The sequence below is a fragment of the Bos grunniens genome, chromosome 6, assembly GCF_055505025.1.
Source record: "Bos grunniens cultivar Pamir isolate PY7600 chromosome 6, Bosgru_T2T1.0, whole genome shotgun sequence".
NCBI lineage: Eukaryota > Metazoa > Chordata > Mammalia > Artiodactyla > Bovidae > Bos > Bos grunniens.
This window is the reverse complement of record NC_141170.1, coordinates 29,127,913-29,150,997: the sequence shown is the minus strand read 5'-3', so window position 1 is coordinate 29,150,997 and position 23,085 is coordinate 29,127,913. Positions and strand designations below refer to the sequence as shown.

The 23,085-nt window shown below is 37.0% G+C and overlaps 1 protein-coding gene across 1 annotated transcript; it reads left to right on the top strand.

Annotated features, from left to right (window-relative positions):
* Window positions 1-1,401: 1,401 nt before the first annotated feature.
* AFM (afamin) lies at window positions 1,402-22,275 on the top strand. Its single transcript, XM_086407585.1, has 15 exons — window positions 1,402-1,534; window positions 5,164-5,212; window positions 5,511-5,643; window positions 6,349-6,560; window positions 7,339-7,471; window positions 8,112-8,209; window positions 9,000-9,129; window positions 10,978-11,192; window positions 14,716-14,848; window positions 16,865-16,962; window positions 18,002-18,134; window positions 19,146-19,369; window positions 20,418-20,550; window positions 21,185-21,246; window positions 21,999-22,275. The coding sequence occupies exons 1-14, from the start codon at window positions 1,447-1,449 to the stop codon at window positions 21,218-21,220; spliced, it is 1,815 nt and encodes a 604-aa protein (XP_086263711.1). The 5' UTR covers window positions 1,402-1,446; the 3' UTR covers window positions 21,221-21,246; window positions 21,999-22,275.
* The last annotated feature ends 810 nt before the right edge of the window (window positions 22,276-23,085 follow it).

The window sequence follows — 23,085 nt, the reverse complement described above, 5'->3', positions numbered from 1 at the left end:
GAGAAGAAAATGAAAAGCAAGTTGATGTAATAGTTGAATAGTTGAAATGACAAAAGGCTGTTTAGAGGTCAGCATGATCAGTGACATTTACTGGTTGCAACCAGAGGCTGACCAAGCCAGTTTCAGAAACCTCAGTCTTTCTCTCCCCACTTCTTTTTCTCTATTCCACTGTTTACTTATCCATCTGTAAAGGTGTCTTTTTTCTTCGTAATTAATGTAATCTATGCAGTTATAGTTTAAAACTGTAAATGTGCCTTTGTCTAATAATTTCTCACCAGTAACTTTGGCATCCATTCATGAAACTGATTTAGATCAGTTGCTACTGTGAGAGTTGCAAATGATTATTTACATTTATTAGTTGATCTTCTTAAAGAGAGAAGAGCTTTTGTTTCCTCTCCTATTATTTTAATTTTGTATTGGTATAGATTCATGGAATTTTAAAACAAAATTCAATGTGTTATAATGCATTCCTTTCACTATTTACTTTATTGTCAAATTGTCCCATTGATTTCTATTTTCTTTTGACATGTCGCCATTCGTTTTTGAAACTTTCCTTAGTTTTAGAAGTTCAAGATTCTTACAGTAGAGAAGAGTGTTTAAAATGTGATGGAGGCACAAAATGGGCTCCAAGGGCACCAAATAGCTCCCTGGTAGCTATTGTTTTTGTGTCCTTTTAGTGGCCATAACTAAGAGAAGAAATAGATTTCTTCTTTTATATCATGTACTGAAAATATTTCCTTATTTAGGATCATGATCTTAGTATAGGTTCCCAGAATTTGAGTGACTGGTTGAAATAACACAAACATCTTTTTTATAAAATTTAAAATGTATGTATTTTTAAATGGAGGATAATTGCTTTATAGAATTTTTTTGGTTTCTGTCAAACATCAACATGAAAAACACAAACATCTTTAAGGCTATTAATTCTTATAATAAACTTGATCAGAAACTTTTATTTTGTGGGTACTTGCTTTGCTATATGTTTACTGGAATAACATCTTATTTTTCCCCTAATTTTATCAAGTATATAAAATTATTTATTGCAAATTCAACTCCTTTTGATTACCAGAGAAATTCAGCATCTTTTTAGTTATGCTTCCTCTTTGGTGAATTATTTATTCTTGTCCTTTCTCTTTTAGCGTTTGCAATAGTTCAAGATTTTTTTTTTTTTTGGTTGTCTGTTTGACTAGGTATTGTGCATACTTAACCTGTGGACTTCTTTTTCTAACTCAATAGATTTTTCCAGTGAAACACTGAGAGAATTTTTTTCCTGGTTAATAATTAGCAAAAAATTCTGCAGAGTGATCAAATAAAAATCAAATATGAGGTATATGAGAAATAGGTTAAGCAAGTTACTTTTTTACTAATAGTGTCAAAGAATAATATAAAAACTTGATTTTCCTCATTCATGTTACTTTTCTTTTGTGAATGTGATTTCTTAAAAAAATGAAACAGTTAAAACTTACAGGTTTTGTTATTTTCTTTTTCTTTTTGACTGAATCCCTAACCTTGCCCACACAGCCTCAAGATGTAGGTAAGAAATTTCCTTGTCTATCCTCTAAGGAATGACTAAATTGGGCTAATTTCTAATTTTTAACTTCGGTTTCTTTCAGTTTAAATTTTCACTTGCTTTTTTTCTCCCTCTCCCTAGTTTACATATACTGATCAGATACCCTGATCTAACCTTTCCAGATATTGTATTTTGGATCATATTACTCTATCTACTGACAGAGACAATTATCACACCCAGCAATCAGTCACCAGCATAATGGTAATATAAGAAGTGTTGCTGGGAGATATAATTTGGATTTGAAACTATTAATGTTTCTTGCAAATATGTGTAGTGTATGGAAACAGTGGAACATTAGACATGAGTTGAGATTTTACTGGAACTTTGGTCGTTCGTTGTATTTCCTAATTATGTGGTAAACACCTTAAGAGTATGCAGACCCTGCTTCTTCCAACTGTACACACTTGGCAAATTTTTAAATCCCTGCAAGCCTGTACATTTCCTCAAGCCTAGCCGAAGCAGCGTCAGCCTGGAGGAAAGTGTGACTTTTATATTTCTTCTACTCAAAGAGGGAACATTTTGAACTTCACCTGTTCGGAGGTGTTTTTTTGTAATCCTTCTGGCCTGAAAGGACCATCTTTTTGCAGTTCACCAAGGTGCTGTAAGTGTTACCATGCCCTGAAGTTGTGGATGATGTCTTAATTTGGTATCCCCTACAGTGCCTGCTGGGGCTTCCCTTGTAGCTTAGTTGGTAAATAATCTGCCTGCAAAGCAGGAGACCTGGGTTCGATTCCTAGGTCAGGAAGATCCCCTGGAGAAGGAAATGGCAATCCACTTCTGTATTCTTGCCTGGAGAATCCCCATGGACAGAGGAGCCTGACAGGCTACAGTCCTTGGTGTCACAAGAGTTGGACACGACTTAGCAACAAAACCACCACCACCACCACAGTGCCTGCTAGTGAGCCCAGTCACAGGGCTTAAAGAAGGATAGTCATTTTTGAGTTTTCCTTCTCCTTTGCCCCTTATAAACATGCTTTAAAAAAAGTTCTGTTGATTTTTGACTCCTATATTTTTGCATTCACATTTTCCTTTGCACTTTTGTTACTCCTACCAAAATTCACGTCCTGCTGATTTCTCAACAGGACAGTTGCAAAAGTCTCCTAATGAGCGTCTTGATTTCCCCCTTTCCATCCATTCATTCTTACGTCTATTTGACAAATAGTTCTTGTTACTTTCTTTTTGTTGTTGTTGTTGTTTTATTTATTTTTTAATTTAATTTTATTTTTAAACTTTACAATATTGTATTAGTTTTGCCAAATATTGAAATGAATCCACCACAGGTATACATGTGTTCCCCATCCTGAACCCTCCTCCCTCCTCCCTCCCCATACCGTCCTTCTGGGTCGTTCCAGTGCACCAGCCCCAAGCATCCAGTATTGTGCATCGAACCTGGACTGGCGACTCGTTTCATACATGATATTATACATGTTTCAATGCCATTCTCCCAAATCTTCCCACCCTCTCCCTCTCCCACAGAGTCCATAAGACTGTTCTATACATCAGTGTCTCTTTTGCTGTCTCATACACAGGGTTATTGTTACCATCTTTCTAAATTCCATATATATGCGTTAGTATACTGTATTGGTGTTTTTCTTTCTGGCTTACTTCACTCTGTATAATAGGCTCCAGTTCTATTTGTTAGGTACTGTGGGAGATCCCAGAACATCAGACATACCATTACCTGGCTGGTATTTCTTAGTTTGGAGAAATGATGATATTACGATTCTATATAAACATTTTCAGTGGCTCCTCATGGTTCCTAGTTGAGGCCCAAACTCCTCAGCTTTATATGAAAGGCACACATAACCTGGATCCAGGTTCTTTCTATCTGTGGTTCCATTAATTTTCTTTATGACTCACTTTCTCATCAAAGTGGAAGATTAATTGATTAATTAATGTTCCCCAAACATCCCAGGATTCCTTACCTTTGCGCTTTACTCACATCATTCTCTCCACACAGAAAGATGAGCTTCCTTACTTCTCAGCTAGCTGAAACCTTGGACATTTTTTAGGCCAACTTATATACCCCTCCTCCTATAATTCTTTTCTGGTTCTTCACCCAGAGACCATAGGCATTCCTGTTACATGTTGTTGTTGCTCAGTTGTTCAGTCATGTCTGACTCTTTGCGACCCCATGGACTGCAGCACGCCAGGCTTTCCTGTCCTTCACCATCTGCTGAAGCTTGCTCAAACTCATGCCCACTAAGTCAATGATGCCATCCAACCATCTGGTCCCCTGTCATCCCCTTTGCCTCCTGCCTTCAATCTTTCCCAGCATCAGGGTCTTTTCTAATGAGTTGGCTCTTCGTATCGAGTGGTCAAAGTCTTGGAGCTTCAGCTTCACAATCAGTCCTTCCAACGAATATTCAGGATTGATTTCCTTTAGGATTGACTGGTTTAATCTCCTTGCAATCCAAGGGACTCATAAAAGTCTTCTTCAATACCACAGTTAAGAAGCATCAATTCTCTGATGCTCAGCCTTCTTTATGGTCCAACTCTCACATCCATCCATGACTCCTGGAAAACCCACAGCTTTGACTATATGGACCTTTGTCAACAAAGTAATGTCTATGCTTTTTAATATGTTGTCTAGTACCCACTTTACTGTAGAATATTATATACATTCTACATTGGATTACAGTCATGTTCATGAGTCACCTGCACTATGAGAGTATTTAGGAACCCAAGGTCCAGGGGAGATGTTTTAGTTATCATTGATTGCCTCATAGTAACCAGTGCAATACTTTGAAAAAGTAAAGACTCCATAAAAATAGCCTGTATGAACAAATACAAATGTGTTCTGATAAGTATATGCTTATTGGAAAGGAACCAGTGGTGTTAGACTAGTTCAGAGATCACCTAAATATCTGTGTCATAATTTTGGCTAGTATCATAATTTTGGAGAAGGCGATGGCACCCCACTCCAGTACTCTTGCCTGGAAAATCCCATGGACAGAGGAGCCTGGTAGGCTGCAGTCCATGGGGTCGCGAAGAGTCGGACATGACTGAGCAACTTCACTTTCACTTTTCACTTTCATGCATTGGAGAAGGAAATGGCAACCCACTCCAGTGTTCTTGCCTGGAGAATCCCAGGGACGGGGGAGCCTGGTGGGCTGCCGTCTATGGGGTTGCACAGAGTCGGACACGAATGAAGTGACTTAGCAGCAGCAGAAGCATCATAATTTACACTACCATCAGCATGCCTGGCATCTCTTGCTGGGCGCAACTGTAGCATTATATCACTTAACAATGAAACTTCATACTACTTTTCTAGTCATACCTGTTATCTAGCATGGAAATGGTGCTTGTGTTTGATGGTTGTGGCTGGGGAGCCATCAATAGTAAATATAAAGTCTAGTGAGTTTGAGATTAATTCAAGCCGATTCAATTTAATGAATATTTTTAAGCACATAATCAACTGTGATTAAGATGTAATATTTGGCTCATATGATGTCTCTTCTTCATATTAAATATGCTATTTTTTTCTATATCATTTTTTATTTTATACTTTTAAAATGTATTACATATAGTAATTTATTGGTAAAATATTAAAATACCAGGATATATAATAACTTAAATATCTTTGCTTTCAGATGATGTCAGAATCACCCAGAAATTTATAGATGATAACATTGGATATATGTGAGTTCCTCTAAACTTGTTTTGATGATGATGGTGCTTATATAAGCATATCTGATATATTCTAGAATTATTAATGCTAATATATTAATTAAATATATGCCATTAAAAAGTGAATACAGTATTAAAGAAAAATTCAGATGAGGCAATTGAATTGTCAAGAAGTTATAAAACTTAGAGACTTCACATTTTGATAATTTTCTAAGGTTAGTCAGCAAGTGGGTGTTCCTATGAGATTTTGGTTGGACATAACTGGAAATTCTGCAGGTCATCATTGTGTACTCTGTGTGGACTATTGCAGCACCATCATTGCATTTGCTCAATATATTCAGGAGGCATCCTTTGAAGAAGTAGAAATGTTGGTTAAAGCCATGACAGAATACAGAGATAAATGCTTGGCTGACAGGACACTCCCAGAATGTTCAAAATTAGCTGTAAGTACATTGTTTGCATTTCTTAAACAAACAAGCTTATTTGTCAACACTGAGAGAATTTTTGGCTTGAAAATATAGAGGGATGCTCTATGCTCTTGTTGTTACTTTGCCTGACTTCAGTATTTAGGATAAGGCCCTTTCTTAGGAGAGATGCAATTCTGTGTACTGATGCACAGGAGGGCTTGACTATGAGCTTGCAGTCCATGCCATAAGTATTCAGGCAGGAAGACTAAACCGATAGCTTGGCAAAGTGCACAGAAGTAAAGTTACTTTCTTTACCTGCCTCTCAATATGTACTCTACTGTCACACCCCCTTTTCTTGGCATCCTCCCAATAGAGTAACCACCTGCATCTCTAGAAAGCTATTACTAAACATTACCGCTAAATACTTAACCAACCCTTTACACTCTGACCCTGTTACCTAGAGAGAGGGAAAAAAAAAAAAAAAGCCACTATGTAAAGGAGGTGTAGGCAGAAGAGAGATAGGAAGAGGTTAAGGGGACTCAGGATAGGATAGAGTTTCCCAAAGCGTAGGATGGTTGTCAAGGCTGTGGGTAGAGATGCTCTGCTGGTAATATTGGGAACATCCTGGAATCTCTTTCTCAAAGAGTGACACTCAGCACTCATTGTTTCCACTGTGTCATCTCAGAAGCCTGCAAAATGTTGCAATGAATAAAATGTGTCTTTTCCTTTTCTGTTGTCCAGAATGAGGTTTTACTGGAAAATATATGTGCCATGGAGGGACTGCCACAAAAATATAACTTTTCACACTGCTGCCGTAAGGTCGACTTTGAAAGAAGACTCTGTTTCTTCCATAATAAGAAAGCTGATATAGGACTTTTGCCTCCTCTCCCTACTCTGGATCCTGAGGAGAAATGCCAGACTTACAAAAATAACAGGGAATCTTTTTTGAATAAGTAAGTTGAATTTTAGTAGAAAAATCATCTAATTGAAGAATTATTCTTAGGCTAAATCCAGTATCTATTCCAAATGAACATAGCTGGGTTTATGGATCAATTAGTTTATTCAACATGCATTTGTGTGTCAGATTCTGTGGTCATTGTTGAGAAGATGAACAAGATATGAAACCTGCTTTCAAGGTCCTTTCAATAATGATGTGCATTTTCTAATGGGATAAGCCCCAGAACCCAAGTGTGTGCATGGTACAAAAGCAGTACTGCAGGAAATATATGGTCTTTCAAAAGGGAAGGTGCAGCTTTTACCAAAGATAAATATTAAGTCAATGGATGTTTAGCAGTGCAATAGTTTCAGAAGCAGAGACTTTTTCTGGAAAGCTTAAATCACAAAGTTTTCTTTTTACATGTAAGTGATTATGATCTCTGAATCTCAGATGGAGTCTGTATAGGTAGCTGTTCTTTGAGCATGACAAGGAGAGCTGCGGACCATCTGGCATCATGGGGAAGAAAAGAGAATAGCCAGGGTCTTGCATTCATGATTAGAACTGCAATCATCATTTTTATTTGGGAGTTGGCAACTTCAGTGGTATGACATTTTTGGAGACTCAGTAATGTTGCCTTCCTCTGAAGCCTTCAGTAATGGGAAATCCTTCTTCCTCTCAACTTTACTTTCACAACTTGATCTTATCTTTTTTAATCTTCTCTTTCCCTTCCCTTGCCTACCGTTCCTTCACTTCTTTCCTGTTTTTCCCCCTTCCCTCCTTCCTTCCTTTTGAAGTTATGTTTATGAAGTTTCCAGAAGGAACCCCTTCGTTTTTGCTCCTACACTTCTAACTGTTGCTGCTCGTTTTGAGGAGATGACTAAAACATGCTGTGAAGAACAAGAAAAAGCTAACTGCTTTCAAACAAAGGTGGGCATTCCATTTATTCCATTTACTATTATATATATTCATTCCATTTAACAAAGGTAGGTATTACACTTATTAAAAGGACAGGGAGTTACCCGAAATTGTAGATCTTTACTTAAATTATAGCAAAAGAGTTTTTTTTTTACCACTTATCAGCCGTTCTCTTGTCACTTTCACTGTTGTTTCAACCCATTCACCACCTGCTGACTGATCTAAATGTCTTATTACTTGAGACCTTTGAAAAATTGCCCATTTCTAGGGTCTCTCTTCTGATTTTGTCTTCCTTGTAAATTGGAAGGAAACACTAATGAGTAACTAACCAGGGTAAAAATTACATTTTATCTTCTATCTTGGACAAGTCCTAAACCATATAAGTGAATCATCCTGGGAGACAGGGACAAGCTTACTGCACTCTGTACTTCCTAGCAAGTGTAATTTAGTCATCAGGAAGACTGGCTCTGCCTTTATAATGTGCCACACATTTATATTTATTTTGATATACACATTTCCTGAGATAAAAAACCCCATAGGTTTTCTATTTCTGAGGAAACATTGGGATTGTTTGGCTGACATGTGGTTAGGAAATAAGAGAACAGTGGGATTTTTCCACTTACTTCAACAGAATTTTCTCTTTATCCCTCAGGCAGAACCTTTCATATACTATTTAAAAGCATTGTCTTCTTATCAAAAAAATGCCTGCAGGGCACTTATGAAATTTGGACGACAAATCTTACAATCTATGTGAGTTTTATAATCTGTCTTTTGTTTCTATTTGTATTTTTTTTTGTTTGTGCTCCATTTTTGTTAAATTATTGATGACTTTTTATTTATTCTCTTCTTAGATCCTCAGGGGTTTTGAGGTGGGGGTTAATCTGCTTGGATTGCTCAGAACCAGGACATTAGATCAGGATGAGAGAAGCCCTGAAAGGTGGGGAGACCCCAGAGAGAAAGAAGGCTACTTCTGAGTTAGGTTTTGGTTAGTTGGGAATCTGAATGGGTCTGGGAGTTCCCAATCAGAGTTTTAAAACCTCCCAGTGCTTTAGACATGACTTATCCATCCATCTTTGACTTTAATAACTAGGAAACGATCTTCTAGGGATACATTTTATTTCACATCTTACCTAGCCAAAGAGCAATGGTACTAGTGCAATGTTTTGTGAGAAATTCTGAGATTTCAAATAAATCAGTTAAAAAGGGTGCTGTGATGAATTATCTATGCCTGCCATGGACTCACAAGAAGAAATGGTGGTCCTTAAAAAATATGTTTTGCTATAACAATTGTGGAAGAGGGCATACCTTTCAGGCCTTTTTCTCCCCCTAGTCCTAGAACTAGAACTCAAAATATCAACCTAGGATTTTCAAAATGATCATGTGGGCCAAGTAATGTATAAACAGTTATTTGGAAAAGCGATTGGTGAACAAACAAGGATACCAATGCTTACTGCAGCTACTTACACTGTATTAGCAGAGAACTTCCTTTTGTCTATTTGCTGTTCAAGTTGTTTTAGTGGTTTATCAATTCTGCTTCCAGAAACATTGCTATACTTAGTCAAAAATTCCCCAAGATTGGATTTAAGCAACTTACCTCCCTTCTAGAAGATGTTTCTTCCAAATATGATGGGTGCTGTGAAGGGGACGTTGTGCAGTGCATCCGTGGCAGGGTAAATATTCTATAAAACCAAGCAAAAATGGTGATTTCAGGGGGGATATTTTTTATTCTTAAGTTGCCTTAATGTGTGGCTACATACCACAATATAATCATAATGTTTATAAATTGGGAATAACAGATAGCACTACTATATATAAAACAGATAAATAACAAAGACCTCCTCTTTGGTACAGGGGGCTACATTTAATATCTTGTAATAGCTTCTAAGGGAAATGGAAAAGAATCTGAAAAAATAGTATGTAATCTCTTACATGTATGTTCAGTTATATATATATATATATATATATATATATGACTGACACTGACACACATTGTAAAACACCTATACTTCAATAAAAATTGTTAAATAACATGAACCAAATAAAACTTAAAAAGAAGTATTAACAAATGAGACCAAATAAAGCATTGGAGTTCTTAATGAATGAGATTGCTTTTAGATTACTTAGTTGATTCTATTTTATGTGACTAAATGCACATGACATAATCCCCAGGAATTATAATTTGTGAACATTTATTCAGCCAGACTAAAGTTTTCTTTAATATTGCAAATACTCTTTTAGAGATATTAGAAATTAACAGTAAAGCTCAGAAAATGACTGGTGATCTTTATGTTTTTAAGAGTTGCTTTCTCTGAGTTTCTTCAGGATATTAGGAACGATCTTTTCAAATAAGTGAATATGTTCATTTAAAATAACTCTTATTGTAGTCTTTAAAGTGATTCTCTAAGGACATATACTGGTAAATATAATAGTGACCTAGCTGAAGTTGTTCATGTATACGAAGGTAACACAATTAAAAATAATCCTGATTTCTTAGTTGAAATTAGTTTTTTTTTAGTGATTTTTTAAATTAGTCTTACTGTTTTAAATTCAAAACAAAACATCATGTTCATTAGATAACTTGAATTTTGGAGTATGAAGATATATACATTTTATTTCAAGCAACGGACAATAGATGTCCCCAAGAATTATTTTGTCCTTAAATTTATTGCAATGAAAAGCAGTCTCACTCACTGTTTATTTGTGTATTATTTGGTCACTTATAGGGATGTTGGTTTTATAATAGTGAATATAATGTACTGAATTAGGATATAATTGAAGAGTTTTCTTTGAAGTTTGGAGCTGAGACTAAGGGATCATATTATATTTTTAATATCCTTTTTTCTGATGGCTTTATGTAGAAATAAGAGCAATTGAATGGTATATTTCATTCAAAACAGAAATGAAATTTCAGACAATAAGTGATGTATTGCCCTGAATAATGATGGCCTTAGGTGAGATGTATATTTGTCTGCAAAGATGGACTCCCTGGTTCTATGTGGTTTGCTGGAAACATGGTACAGACCTCCATTCCAGTTCTCATCTCAGCCTAGAGCTCCATCTCATTCCTCACCTTCAGTGTTCCCCAGAGGAAGATTCCAGGTAGGGGAACAGCTTGAGCAGAGTCAGAGGGTCTGGAATAGTCCAGTGCTTTGATGAAACTCATTGTAGTTCATGTGAAGCTGGAACAGAGAGTAGGAGAAATATGCAGACTCATTCTGAAGAGTCTGGAGGAAGAAGCAGGGGTTAGACCACCTTTAAGAAAATTCCAGCTAATATGTAATAAATTTATGAGTCTATTTTTCATAATTATATCATCTAAAATCCTACGAAATCAAGCTTGCATTAAAATGAAAGGTCACTGTATTAAATCAATACAAAATTTAATTAGCATCAAATTAGTTGATGAAACAGTTCTTGATATTATAGATATGGTTGGTTTTGCATTCCATTTATGAAGGAGAATCTAGCCCTGAAGAACTTATGGAAATAAAGTCATTTCTCATTCTTATTTGATACAGAGCAAGGTTATGAGCCATATTTGTTCAAAACAAGATTCCATCTCCAGCAAAATCAAAGACTGCTGTGAAAAGAAAATACCAGAGCGTGGAGAGTGTATCATTTACTCCAATAAAGATGATAGACCAAACGATTTATCTTTAAGAGAAGCAAAATTTATTGAAAGTGACAATGTGTGTGAGAAACGAGATGCTGACCAAGCGAACTTCATGGCTGAGTAACATACCTCTATATTGACATTTATAAGGCAAACAGAAACTTATGACTTGATCTATTTTGGCTAACTTGGGTGGAAGATATAGGAACCATTTAAATCATTGGGTATACCACATAATTTTTGAAAATCACGGTTTTAGATTGTAATCTTTTTACATTATTTTAGAAATTGCAACTGCATATGACAGTGATGGCTAACATTTATTGAGTACTTGATATGTGCCAGACAGTGGGCTAAGTACAGATTATCTATTTTAGTTTTCACAGCAGTCATGTAAAATAAGCATGAGTTCTCCCAGTTTTCAGAAGAGAAAACTGAGGTACAGGGAAGTTAAGTAATTTGTTTAAGATTCACAGTTAAAATATGGCAGACTAAGGATATGATCCAGGAGGTCTGACCTAAGAATTTGCAGGCTTATCTGCCACACTCTCCCCTGCCTTCTCCCCCAACTCCCACCACTGTTTAGCTGACTTGGAAGCAAAAGGACTAGATTTGAATCCTGGTAGAATCACTGGGACAAGTTAACCTGTCTGTATTTTAGGAATTGTATATAAAATTCATACAAGAATATTCAGTCATTCAAAGTTTGGCAATAATAACTCTGGGTTGACCAAAAAGTTTGTTCGGATTTTTTTTCTGTAAGATGTTATGGAAAATAAATGAACTTTTTGGGCAACTCAATATAATCCAGGGGCTTTACCAAGTTAAACAGGGGTTTTGCCTCCAATAAGCTTTCATCAATAGAAGTGTGATGTGGAAAGAGACAGCCTCATAAATATATGAGTGCAAGAAACACTCTTTAATTTCTGAAAGCACTAGACCATAGGCAATATGGGGATAGAAGAGGAAGTCCTTGGGAACTCTGAAAAGTCTTGACGGGGAGGAGGTACTTGAAGAAATGCTGATAATCTGGATAGAAGAGGTAGAACACTGATAGAGGTGTGAAATGCATGGTGTGTATGTGGTTGTGCTAGGGTTTCTGGAGTGAGAGAAGAGGGTAGGGAGAGGCACATGGGGTCAGATCATCCAGATAAGCTAAGTAACAAGATGCCACCGAAGGGTTTTCATTGAAGAATAAGGAAGGACAAAATCACTTTTGTCTTTTAGAAACTTCATCTGGAATGAATCCCAGTTTGGGGCTTAGGTGGTTGGTAAGTAGTTTTCAGACTCAATGAGATGGGAAGTATGGGGGAAGGTTTGTGGGAAAGAGAAACTATTTATATTTGACCACATTGATTTCCCAGGTGGCGCTAGTGGTAAAGAACTTGCCTGCCAGTGCAGGAGGTGTACGAGATAAGAGTTCAATCCCTGGGTTGGGTAGATCCCCTGGAGGAGGGCATGGCAACCCACTCCAGTATTCTTGCTTGGGGAATCCTATGGACAGAGGAGCCTGGTGGTCTACAGTCCATTGGGTTGCAAAGAATTGAACACAACTGAAGCAATTTAGCACACACACATTGACTTTGAGGTGCCTGTGAGGTAATGCAGTGGAAATATCATAAGAGGATTTTATATATGAACCTGGAATTCTGGAAGGATGTCTGGATTGAAGATACAGGTTATTGAATACTTAGCCAAATTTTCAGTGCTTCGCATCTGTCAATCAATTTAATTTTCAAAACAAACTCTGTGGTTAGAATACTTTCCTCAATCATCATTTTGCAGGCAAGGAAACTGAAGCACAGAGGTTAAATAACTTGCTCCAAAGTCACACAACTAATATTTGGTGGAGTGAGGGTTCAAATGCAACCACTGTGGCTCCAGATTCCTGTTCTTATAACCACTGAGCTCTATTGCATCTCATGAATCATGGATGCTCAGTCAAATTAAACTAAATCATTGATGCAGTGCATGTCACTTGTACCTGACATAGACTTGCTAAATGGAAGCAGTTTTCATCCTTATCCTCATTTCTCATCATCTCCATCATCATCACCATGACAACTACGATAGGGTAGGAAACATGGGGAGAAATGATAGAGCAGCGATGAACATGCTGAACCAGAAACAGCTTACGATGCAGTTTTTCTGGATGCCAATATTTGATGCAAGACCTCGGTGGATCTGCCACGCTAGGGGTTTTCTTCCAGGGGTTTTTGTTTACAATATTTTGGTGGTGAGATTTTAGGTGCAATTTTATTTCTGAGGAAAAGTTCATGCCTTTTATGAAATATTAAGGGGAGCCCTTGATTCTTTAAATACCACTGCTTTAGAATATGAGACTGTATCTCACAACTGGGACTGAGAAGGTAAATGGAGAAGAGGAGAGATGTCAGAAAAGCCAAGATTAATCAAGAGAAAAAGGCTACAAGACAAAAAGAGATGACAAAATTCCCTTGGACTTGAAAAACTTTTGTGACGTATGACTCTCACAAAACATAGATCATTTTTACTTAATTTGAAAGAATAAAGATGATATTTCTATGAAGAAAATTGTAAATAGCACAGGGTAGTTAAAGAAAACAGCTCTCTTGAGAAAAGAGTTGGCTTGGTTTAAAAAGAATGAAGTAGGTGTCCTCTAGGACCTAGGTTCAAATTTTACAAAGTGAAAGTGTTAGTTCCTCAGTCGTGTCTGGCTCTTCCTGACCTATGGACTGTGGCCTGCCAGGCTTCTCTGTCTATGGCTTCAGGAAAGAATACTGGAGTGGGTAGCCATTCCCTTCTCCAGGGGAATCTTCCTGACCCAGGGATTGAACCCAGGGCTACCTGCATTGCAGGCGGACTCTACTGTCTGAGCCACCAGGGAAGCCAATAGCCAGGTGCTTTACTGGGCTGAGGCAGTTTCCTCAGCTGTGAAACACTACTTATCTCGAGGGCTAAGTGAAGTTAAATGAGACAGTGTTTTATAAAGGCTAGGAAGCCAATCTTTGTCTCCTATGCCCAAAGCTTGATCCAATGCCTCGCACCTACTAAGGGCTTAATAAGTGTTAGCCTCTTCCTCTCCCTTTCCCCCTTTGTCCTCTAATCACACCCACCTGTACCCTTATAATGCCTCACTGAGGCCATGGAAACGACTGCCAATGATTTGGACCTGCAGGGGTGATTACTCCCATAACTGACAAGTGACAGGATGAAGTAATGGGCAAAGTCTGCTCCACAATCTTTCCCCAGGTGCACCGGGAGTGAGGAGAAGCCATATTCCCCAAATCTCAAGATGGAGGTTGAATGCATTTTCCAACAGAATTATACTTGATATGTATTTCCTAAAGTATTGGTAGCATGATCTACTATTTCTGATGATTTATGGATAAAATTATTTTAACAATGAATAATAAATACCTCTAACCATTCTATCCCTCCAAGTAAAAAACATTGCTATTTTAAAACATAATATGGAAGAAAATCTTTGTAACATGGTCTCTTTTGTCAAAATGTCCTCTTAAGCCACTCCTCTGCCAGAGAAAGATGAAAGAGGATTTGAAGGCAGACTCAGTAATAAAAGGTCTCCCCAGAGTAAAAGATAGCAGGATTTGAAGTTCTCTTTCTTGAAGTTCTAATGTACAATATATTTTACACATCACAGGTTTCTTTATGAGTACTCAAGGAGACATCCAGAACTGTCCACACCAGAACTGTTAAGAATTGCTAAAGTGTATAAGGATCTCCTGAAAGAGTGTTGTAACATGGAAAACCCTCCTGAGTGTTACCGTCATGCGGTAGGTTCCATCCTAGTAGGCTCAGAGAATTAAACAAAACAGCAAACACTTAAAAACTATCAAATTTTATTATGGTTCAGAGGGTAGAAAATGTGATTGATCAATCTGAGTCTATCTAAAATTCAGTGTAAGCTGATCACTGCGAAGACCAACATCATCTGGGTTACACATAATGTTTAGAACTATGAATCCTGTGTGTTGAGGTAAAAAACTCTTCTGATTAAATATTTATATTTTTATTTATGTGCTCTTGTGTTTTCTTGAGCCATCTTGGATTTTTTATGATCATAAAAATAATAAATGATTATTAAAGATGATTAAGAAATTACTAAAAGTTATAAAGGAAAAAGTAAAAACTTTCTGATTTTGTCCTCAATAAATACCTTTAATTAACATTTTTTTCATCTTTTCTATGCATATATGAATATATTTATATGGATGTTTACAAATAAGATTGGGATATTATTTTCCAAAGAAATTTTTGGATTTATTTTTATTTATTGTCATAAAAAACATTTTACATTATTAAACAGACTTCAAAAAATTCACCTTATTTTACATGATGGTATTCCATTGTAATAATATATCTAAATGCTCTCCTCCTATATCTTTGACATTTTGGACATTTATTTAGCTTTTTAAAAATTTTATAAGTGACCCTAAGTATCTCATTTCATTCATCTCTATTAATAGTTATGACTATTTTCTCAAGATAGATTATCAGAAGGAAAAGTACTACATCAAAATATATAGATTTTAAAATAAAAAATAATTGATACAAATGACTAAATTGCTACCTGGAAAGTTATTACCCACATATATGTTGAAAATCTTCATTTCACCTCCACCTTCACTAACACTGCACATGAAAATTAACTTTGCTAAATAGTGACTGTGTTTTAAGAATTTAGTTGACTTTTGTAACTTTTTATTTTATATTGGGATATAGTTAATTAAAAATGTGATAGTTTCAGGTACATAGCATAGTGATTCAATTAAACACTTAAGAATATATTTTATGATGGAGCTAAGCTTTTCCTATATGATTTTAGCTACTGTAGTCATAATTTCCTGTGAACAGTTTGTTCACATCTTTTACTGATTTTCTTGTTGAAATTAGTGTGTTTTTAATATCCATTCATATGCATATTTATGTATTACAGAAATTAATTATTTGGCATTTTTGATTTGCTTCTCATTCAATTGATATGTGTTGCTTTGCTTTGCTTAAAAAATTACCCCCACTTGCCAAAAATGCCAGTTTATACCCATTCAAAATTGAGCAAGAAGTAAGAATACTTGAGTTTCGTCCAGCTTTGCCACTGTCCCTAATGAGGAGGTCTGTTCCTGATCCTTAAATGGAGCATAGTGCTAGAAAATTCTTTTTATTTCATGAAGATACAATTCATCCTTCAGCATCCTTCCACTGGTGTGTAGTTTTCTCCTTGGTGGCCACTTAGCTGGTGTCCAACTTTATGCTATGTGAGAGTTTGTCAAATATTTGAAGACAATTACTGGAGGTTTTAAATTCCAATTCTAAATGATTAAAAAGATGGTATAAAAAAGATATATGTGATTAAAAGATATGTGATTAAAAGTGTTCTGTAGCAACACTTGCCTATTGGGTAAGTCTAGGCAAGTCCCTTGACTTCACAGGACCAAATGACTTCTCTGGCCACTTTAAAGGGAAAATTTATATGATCATTGTCAGAATCAGATTTGAATTCCACTTTGTAGACTTTAAAGCTCTATAAAATATACAAGGTAATGATGAAAATTTAAATTTCTGCATTTTGGCAAATGCCATATCTATATATCTATCTATAATTAAAAAGATTCAAATTCTAACATACATTTATAGAAAACTACCCTCAACTTGTTGACTAATTTATGATAATGATAGTTTGAAAATACTATGTAAGTATAAAAAAATAAATTAGACAAGTCAACATCAATCTTATGATTAAATTTATGATTAGATAAAATTTTCAAAAGCATGGTTGTTCTTATTTTCAGGAAAGTAGATTCAATGAGACAACAGAGAAAAGCCTCAAGATAGTACAACGAGAATGTGAACATTTTCAGAATTTGGGGAAGGATGACTTGAAATACCAGTAAGTTGTTCAAACAAGCAGGTTAACCCTGGTGACCAGGATAAAATAAAGATGGCCACAAAGTGTCAAAAATTTAGCTCAGCCCTTTTGTGATGAATTCATAAATTCTGGGAAAGAATAATATCACAAGAGTTAAGAATTCACATCGAGCTGTCATTTTAAAACTTTATCAGAAATCAGGCTAGAAATGGAAGAAATATAGGATTTTGGACAAATTGATTATCTAATGCTTTAGTTTTTGTTTAGACTTATCTTTTTTACTCTCAACACAGAATTGCTGGATTTTGCCCCATTTCAGGCATGGGGAATGAAATGCAGCAAACTTCAGGTTTTCTGTTATATTTTCTCAAGGAAAAGATGCTCTTCCCAAGATTTAAGCCCATCTTATGGAGTTTAAAGAAATAATTTTGAATTTGCTTAACACTTTAATATTTGTTTTTTAAGTACTTTGTGAATATTCATGAATAATATGAAATTTTTTCTGAATTTTTAAAATTAATTACCATGCTAATGTATTATACATTGAAACCAAACATCTTCAAAACAAAACACAGTTTAAAAAATATGTTTTCACTATTTCTGCACTTGGGTTGTTAGCTGGGAACTCAGCCCATGAAAGATCTTTGTTTCTTGCTTCTTTCATCTCAGATTATCTTTTTCCAACATGTATTTATTAAATTTTCCCTTTGAAATGTTTATTCACAATGCAAAGGATTTCAAGTAGGATTTTACATACTAGCTAGCCAAGATACTTGCTGCCAAGGTGCTCCTATCATCACAGATGACACACAATGGGCAAATCTGATAGTTTCTGAATTGTCATGAAATTAGAAGGAAGCCCATATGCAGAGATCTATAGGAGGCAGGATGCAGGAAAATGGCGGGTAAAGAGACTGATCTCTACCATTTTATGAGAGAGCTAAGATTCACATTGCCCTTCCATTGGTTGTCCCTAGCCTTGCAGGGTTGGGGTTTCAGGTGGTTCATCAAGGGAAGATGAGCTTCTGCTTTTGTTCAGATCAGACATATGCTCTTTCAGCTACCTCATCAATCTCACGAAGCTAGTCCCCCAGCTCTCCACTGAAGAACTGACCTTTCTTGGCAAGGAAATGGTGATGGCTTTGACCACCTGCTGTACCCTGAGCGAAGAGTTTGCCTGCGTTGATAATTTGGTGAGCCTGGCCCACATACCTGACTGTTCCTAAAAAGAAAAAAAAAAGGATACCTGCATTCATTGATTTATAAGTGATTGTCTGTCTTCCTCTCTCCATTATTTTTAACATTGTTAAGCAAGGAATATCAAGTTTTATTTTTAGCTATCTGTGTCAAAATCCTGAAGAACTAAAGAGAATGTCTTGAATAGTTGGTTGGGGGTCTCCAGATCATCTTTCTTACTTCTTTTTTTTTGACTGCACTGAGGCTTTGTTGCTGCATGTGAGCTTTCTCTACTTGCAGTGAGTGGGGGCCACTCTCCAATTGTGGTGTATGGGCTTCTCATTGTGGTGGCTTATGTTTTTACAGAGCAGGGGTTGTAAAGCATGGGCTTCAGTTGGTATGCATGGGCTTAGTTGCCCTGCAGCATGTGGGATCTTAGTTCCAGGACCAGGGATCAAACCCGTGTCCTGTGCATTGACAAGCAGACTCTTAACTACTGGACCAACAGTCAAGTCCCATTTCTTATTTATACTAGAAGTAATTTGTTAGAGCAAATGACTTGGAATCATAGTATTGTTTCAGGATGACGGAGAAAACTTCATAATTTTAAACAACACTATAAATTCTCCTTGTCCCACCATGTCAGTAAGAGAATTGCTGCTTCCAGTCCAGTTTGGGTTGGGCATATCTCTTTAGGTCTGGGGTGGCCCATATGTGGGGGATCCCAGGAGGGGACTAAATCTAAGGGTCACTGTGTCCTGCTGATGCTTTCGGTTAGCTGTTTGCAGCTCTCAGCTCGAAGTCACAAATTTGTATATACATTAAGCTTAATCTACATGAATTTAAATTACTATGGTTTGAATTTTTGTTATAATGCCATTTAGTACCTCAGGCTCTATTTTTTTTTCTTTTGTGCATAGCGTCATATTATGATTGCAGAAGCTTTTCTGAGTTGACAGTGATATTAGAACAAACTAACAATTCATCTACCATATTTCAAAACTCCATTGCAACTTTCATTGGTACAGGTGGATTTAGTTCTTGGAGAGTTATGTGGAATAAATGAAAATCGAAATATCAACCCTGCTGTGGACCACTGTTGTAAAACAAATTTTGCCTTCAGAAGGTCCTGCTTTGAGAGCTTGGAAGCTGATAAAACATACGTACCTCCATCTACCTCTCAAGGGTTATTTACCTTTCACGCAGACTTGTGTCAGGCTCATAACGAGGAACTCCAGAGGAAAAAAGACAGGTACCAACCTTCTCTTCTGTTCATCATTTTCTTCAGGCTGAAGACACATCACGTTTTAATGAGAAGTTTTATTGTAATGGATGTGTGATCTTGATGTTATAATCCTGTTCCTTCTGTCAAACTGTCCAGTTTGTCTAGTTATAAAACTCAGTCTTTTCCTTTGCTAGAGATTTGGAGTGTCCAGACTGTGATTTGGAAACGTGAGTGAGGGAGGCCATAAAAAGGCTCATAGGAGGTTCATAATGAATCAGATTTTCTTGAGAGAATGTCATAGATGCTTGCTCCAAGAATCTCTCTTAATGTTTGAAGATATGAGAGGCCCAAAAGGGATAAGATTTTGCTTTTGTTTTCTCAGGCAATGCTATAAATGCAAAGGAGCAGATTTTGGGGAGGAGGTAGGCAGTGTCTGTATCAAGTGAAGTGGAAACAGAATTCAGTTACTGAGGAAGAGAGACTGCTTTGAAGTGAATTTTCTAGAAATATCAAAAGTTACATATTCTACAATATTGTGCACAGTGAAGACTTACTATGCTGCTGCTGCTGCTGCTGCTAAGTCGCTTCAGTCGTGTCTGACTCTGTGTGAACCCATAGACAGCAGCCCACCAGACTCCCCTGTCCCTGGGATTCTCCAGGCAAGAACACTGGAGTGGGTTGCCATTTCCTTCTCCAATGCATGAAAGTGAAAAGTGAAAATGAAGTTGCTCAGTCATGTCTGACTCTTTGCGACCCCATGGACTGCAGCCCAGCAGGCTCCTCCACCCATGGGATTTTCCAGGCAAGAGTACTGGAGTGAGACTTACTATATGTTCCCACATTTTATACAATTTTGTCCATAATTACATAAGCCTCCAAAGAATGTCATCATGGAATCCATCCCATGTGTTTAGCAGAAAGGTTTCAGGACCTCTTTCAAAAGTAGAATATTTTAACTTTTTACATTCACCTAAATGGAGATTTCAAAGATACAATTCTATAACAAGCCTTTTGGAGAAGAGGGGTTCCAGAAAGAAACTGTTAATTGATTCTGTTTGACATCATTGGGTCACAGGTTTCTTGTCAACTTAGTGAAACTGAAGCCTGAACTTGCAGGGGAGGAAGTGTGGTCGTTGCTGGCGGATTTCACGAATGTGGTGGAGAAGTGTTGCAAAGCCCAGGAGCCTGAGGCCTGCTTCAAGGAGGAGGTATTTCCAGCTCTTTTCTCTGGAATTCAACTAGTATTCCTGGTCCAACAAAGAAAATGGAACTCCCCACAGGACCCTGCTTCCTCCTTGCAACGTCTCCCTCCAAGTCCATCCATGTTGTTGCAAATGGCAAAGTTTCATCCCTTTTTATGTCTGAGTAATATTCCATTGTGCATACACACCACGTCTTCTTTATCCACTCATCTGTTGATGGACATTTAAGGTTGCTTCCATATTTTGACAATTATAAATAATGCTACTAGGAACATTGGTCTACATGAATCTTTTCATTAAAAATTTTATTTATTTACTTATTTGGTTGCACTGGGTCTTAGCTGTGGCATGTGGGGCCTACTTCCCTGACCAGGGATTGAACCCAGCCCCCCTGAATTGGAATTGCAGAGTTTTAGTCACTGGGCCACCAGGGAAGTCCCTGGGCTGCATGTATCTTTTCAAATTAGTGGGGGTTTTTTGATTTATATGTCTGGGTCATAAGGCAGTTCTATTTTTAGTATTTGGAAACCCTTGTACACTGTTGGTGGGAATGTAAATTGGTGCAGCCACTGTGGGAAAACAGTATGGAGGTTTCTCAAAAATTTTCTGTATGTTTTTATTTCTATTTTTTCTCTCTCAGAGTCCAAAATTGGCAGCCAAAAGTCAGGCTGCTTGAAAAACATCAAGTAAAACCCACCTAAGGTAATGCCTTCTATCTCAATCAAAGGCTAAATGTATCGTTAACTTCTTTGGTTATTTTTGCTTTTCCCCTCTCATGCTTCACTGTTGATTTCTAGTTCATCTCCTAGGCCTTGCACTAACATTTCTGGTTTATCCCCCTGGGCTTGCACTAACAAACCCCAGTACTGGTGCTGTAATGTGTCTCTGGGTGTCAGTCACTCTTGATGGCTGGGATGGCCCTACTGTGTTTGTGTTAGCACTGCCTTACTGCCCCAACAGTTTTCTGAATATAAAGACATCCACTCTTCTGCCTTCCTGCCACTGCACTCAGATGTCTGGACCAGAAAAGAAAGGCAAAGAATCTATTAATATGAAAGTTCACAGGGGGAGGAGGGGGCTGGGATGGGCAGACAGGCCTCAGTAACTTGTTCTAAGAGCCTTAGTGCAGGATTTACATAAAAGAAAAGTGATATGTTTGTAATTTCAAAAAGGTATATAAAGGACCCCTTTTCCCCTGCAGTTTCTGAAAGACTTACTCACAGACTTCAGGAACAAAAGGTTGAATAGATATAGCATGATGTTCAATGTCAGGAAACAGAGACCTCAACACCGCCCCCTGCCTCCCCGCCACCTGGCCAGAGGGCAGGTTTGGATCTGCAAAAGGAAAAACATAGTTACCACTAAGAGTTTTTTTATGGGATATCTAGGCACATATATGGCTTTCTATCATTTCATATTCCTTTGCTGCACAAGATACTGTTTTTTCTTTCCAGGTTTCTGAGAACAGAGAGGAAGATCAACTTACCTATTTCCTAGCTGTCCTGTGGTGAATTTCGTTTTCTGAAAAGAGCACAGTAAACAGATTCTTCTGTACCTATTGTCTGAGATAATGTTATTGCAGCAAGCAATAAACAACAACATTATAAAGTTATTTCTCAAAGACTAATGTCATGTGTCAACTTGTTAACAAAATGAAACAACCGAGTCATTCATTCCATCAGCATCATTGGTTCACTGGCTAAATGTACTTCTTTTTTTATAAAAATATTTTTAAAATTTTTTCTTTTTAAATTAATTTTTATTGGAGTATAGTTGCTTTACAATGTTGTGTTAATTTCTACTGTACAGCAAAATGAATAAATCTATGACTTTATGGGAGACAGGACTCTGAAATAGCAATTCTGTGGGCAGAATACTCACAGATTCTGTTCTTGCTGCTACTGGGAAGAAAATGGGGTGTTGTGGGCTTGTAGCATGCCTCCACCTCCTCCTCCTCCTACTATTACTAGCTGGGATTGAATGTTTTCAATGTAAAAACATTGTGTGGGTACTTCTAATGTATTATCTCATTTAATCCTAACAACTCTATGAAGTAAATGTTTTTTTATTCCTGTTTTACAGACAGGGAAATTGAGGCTTGGAGAAAAAAATGAATTTGTTCAAATGTCACATAATTAGTCATTGGCAGAACCAAAAGCTTAAATTTGAACCCTCTAATTCCAGAACAATATTCTCAGTCAATGTGTACATTACCTCCTAGGGAAGGCTGTGTCGTGGGTGCCCTATAAACTCTGTTCTTCAGAGAGAGGGGGAATGGGCCAAGGCATCAGCAACAGTGGCTCTTTTCTCCCTCCATTCCACATCAAAATTGCTGTTATTTTGAAACTGTAAGTGATTGACAGTGACAGCTAAAGAGAGAGAATGGTAGGAACTGGGAAGCCAGGAAGTGAAGGTTGGTTGTGGGCCCGTGGCTTGATGATCCTGGCTGATCTCTAAACTTTTAAGGCTCTTTAGTGTTTCAGTGTCTGAAATAAAGGATGATGACCGTCTAAGATATAATACATGAAAATATTGAGTTCT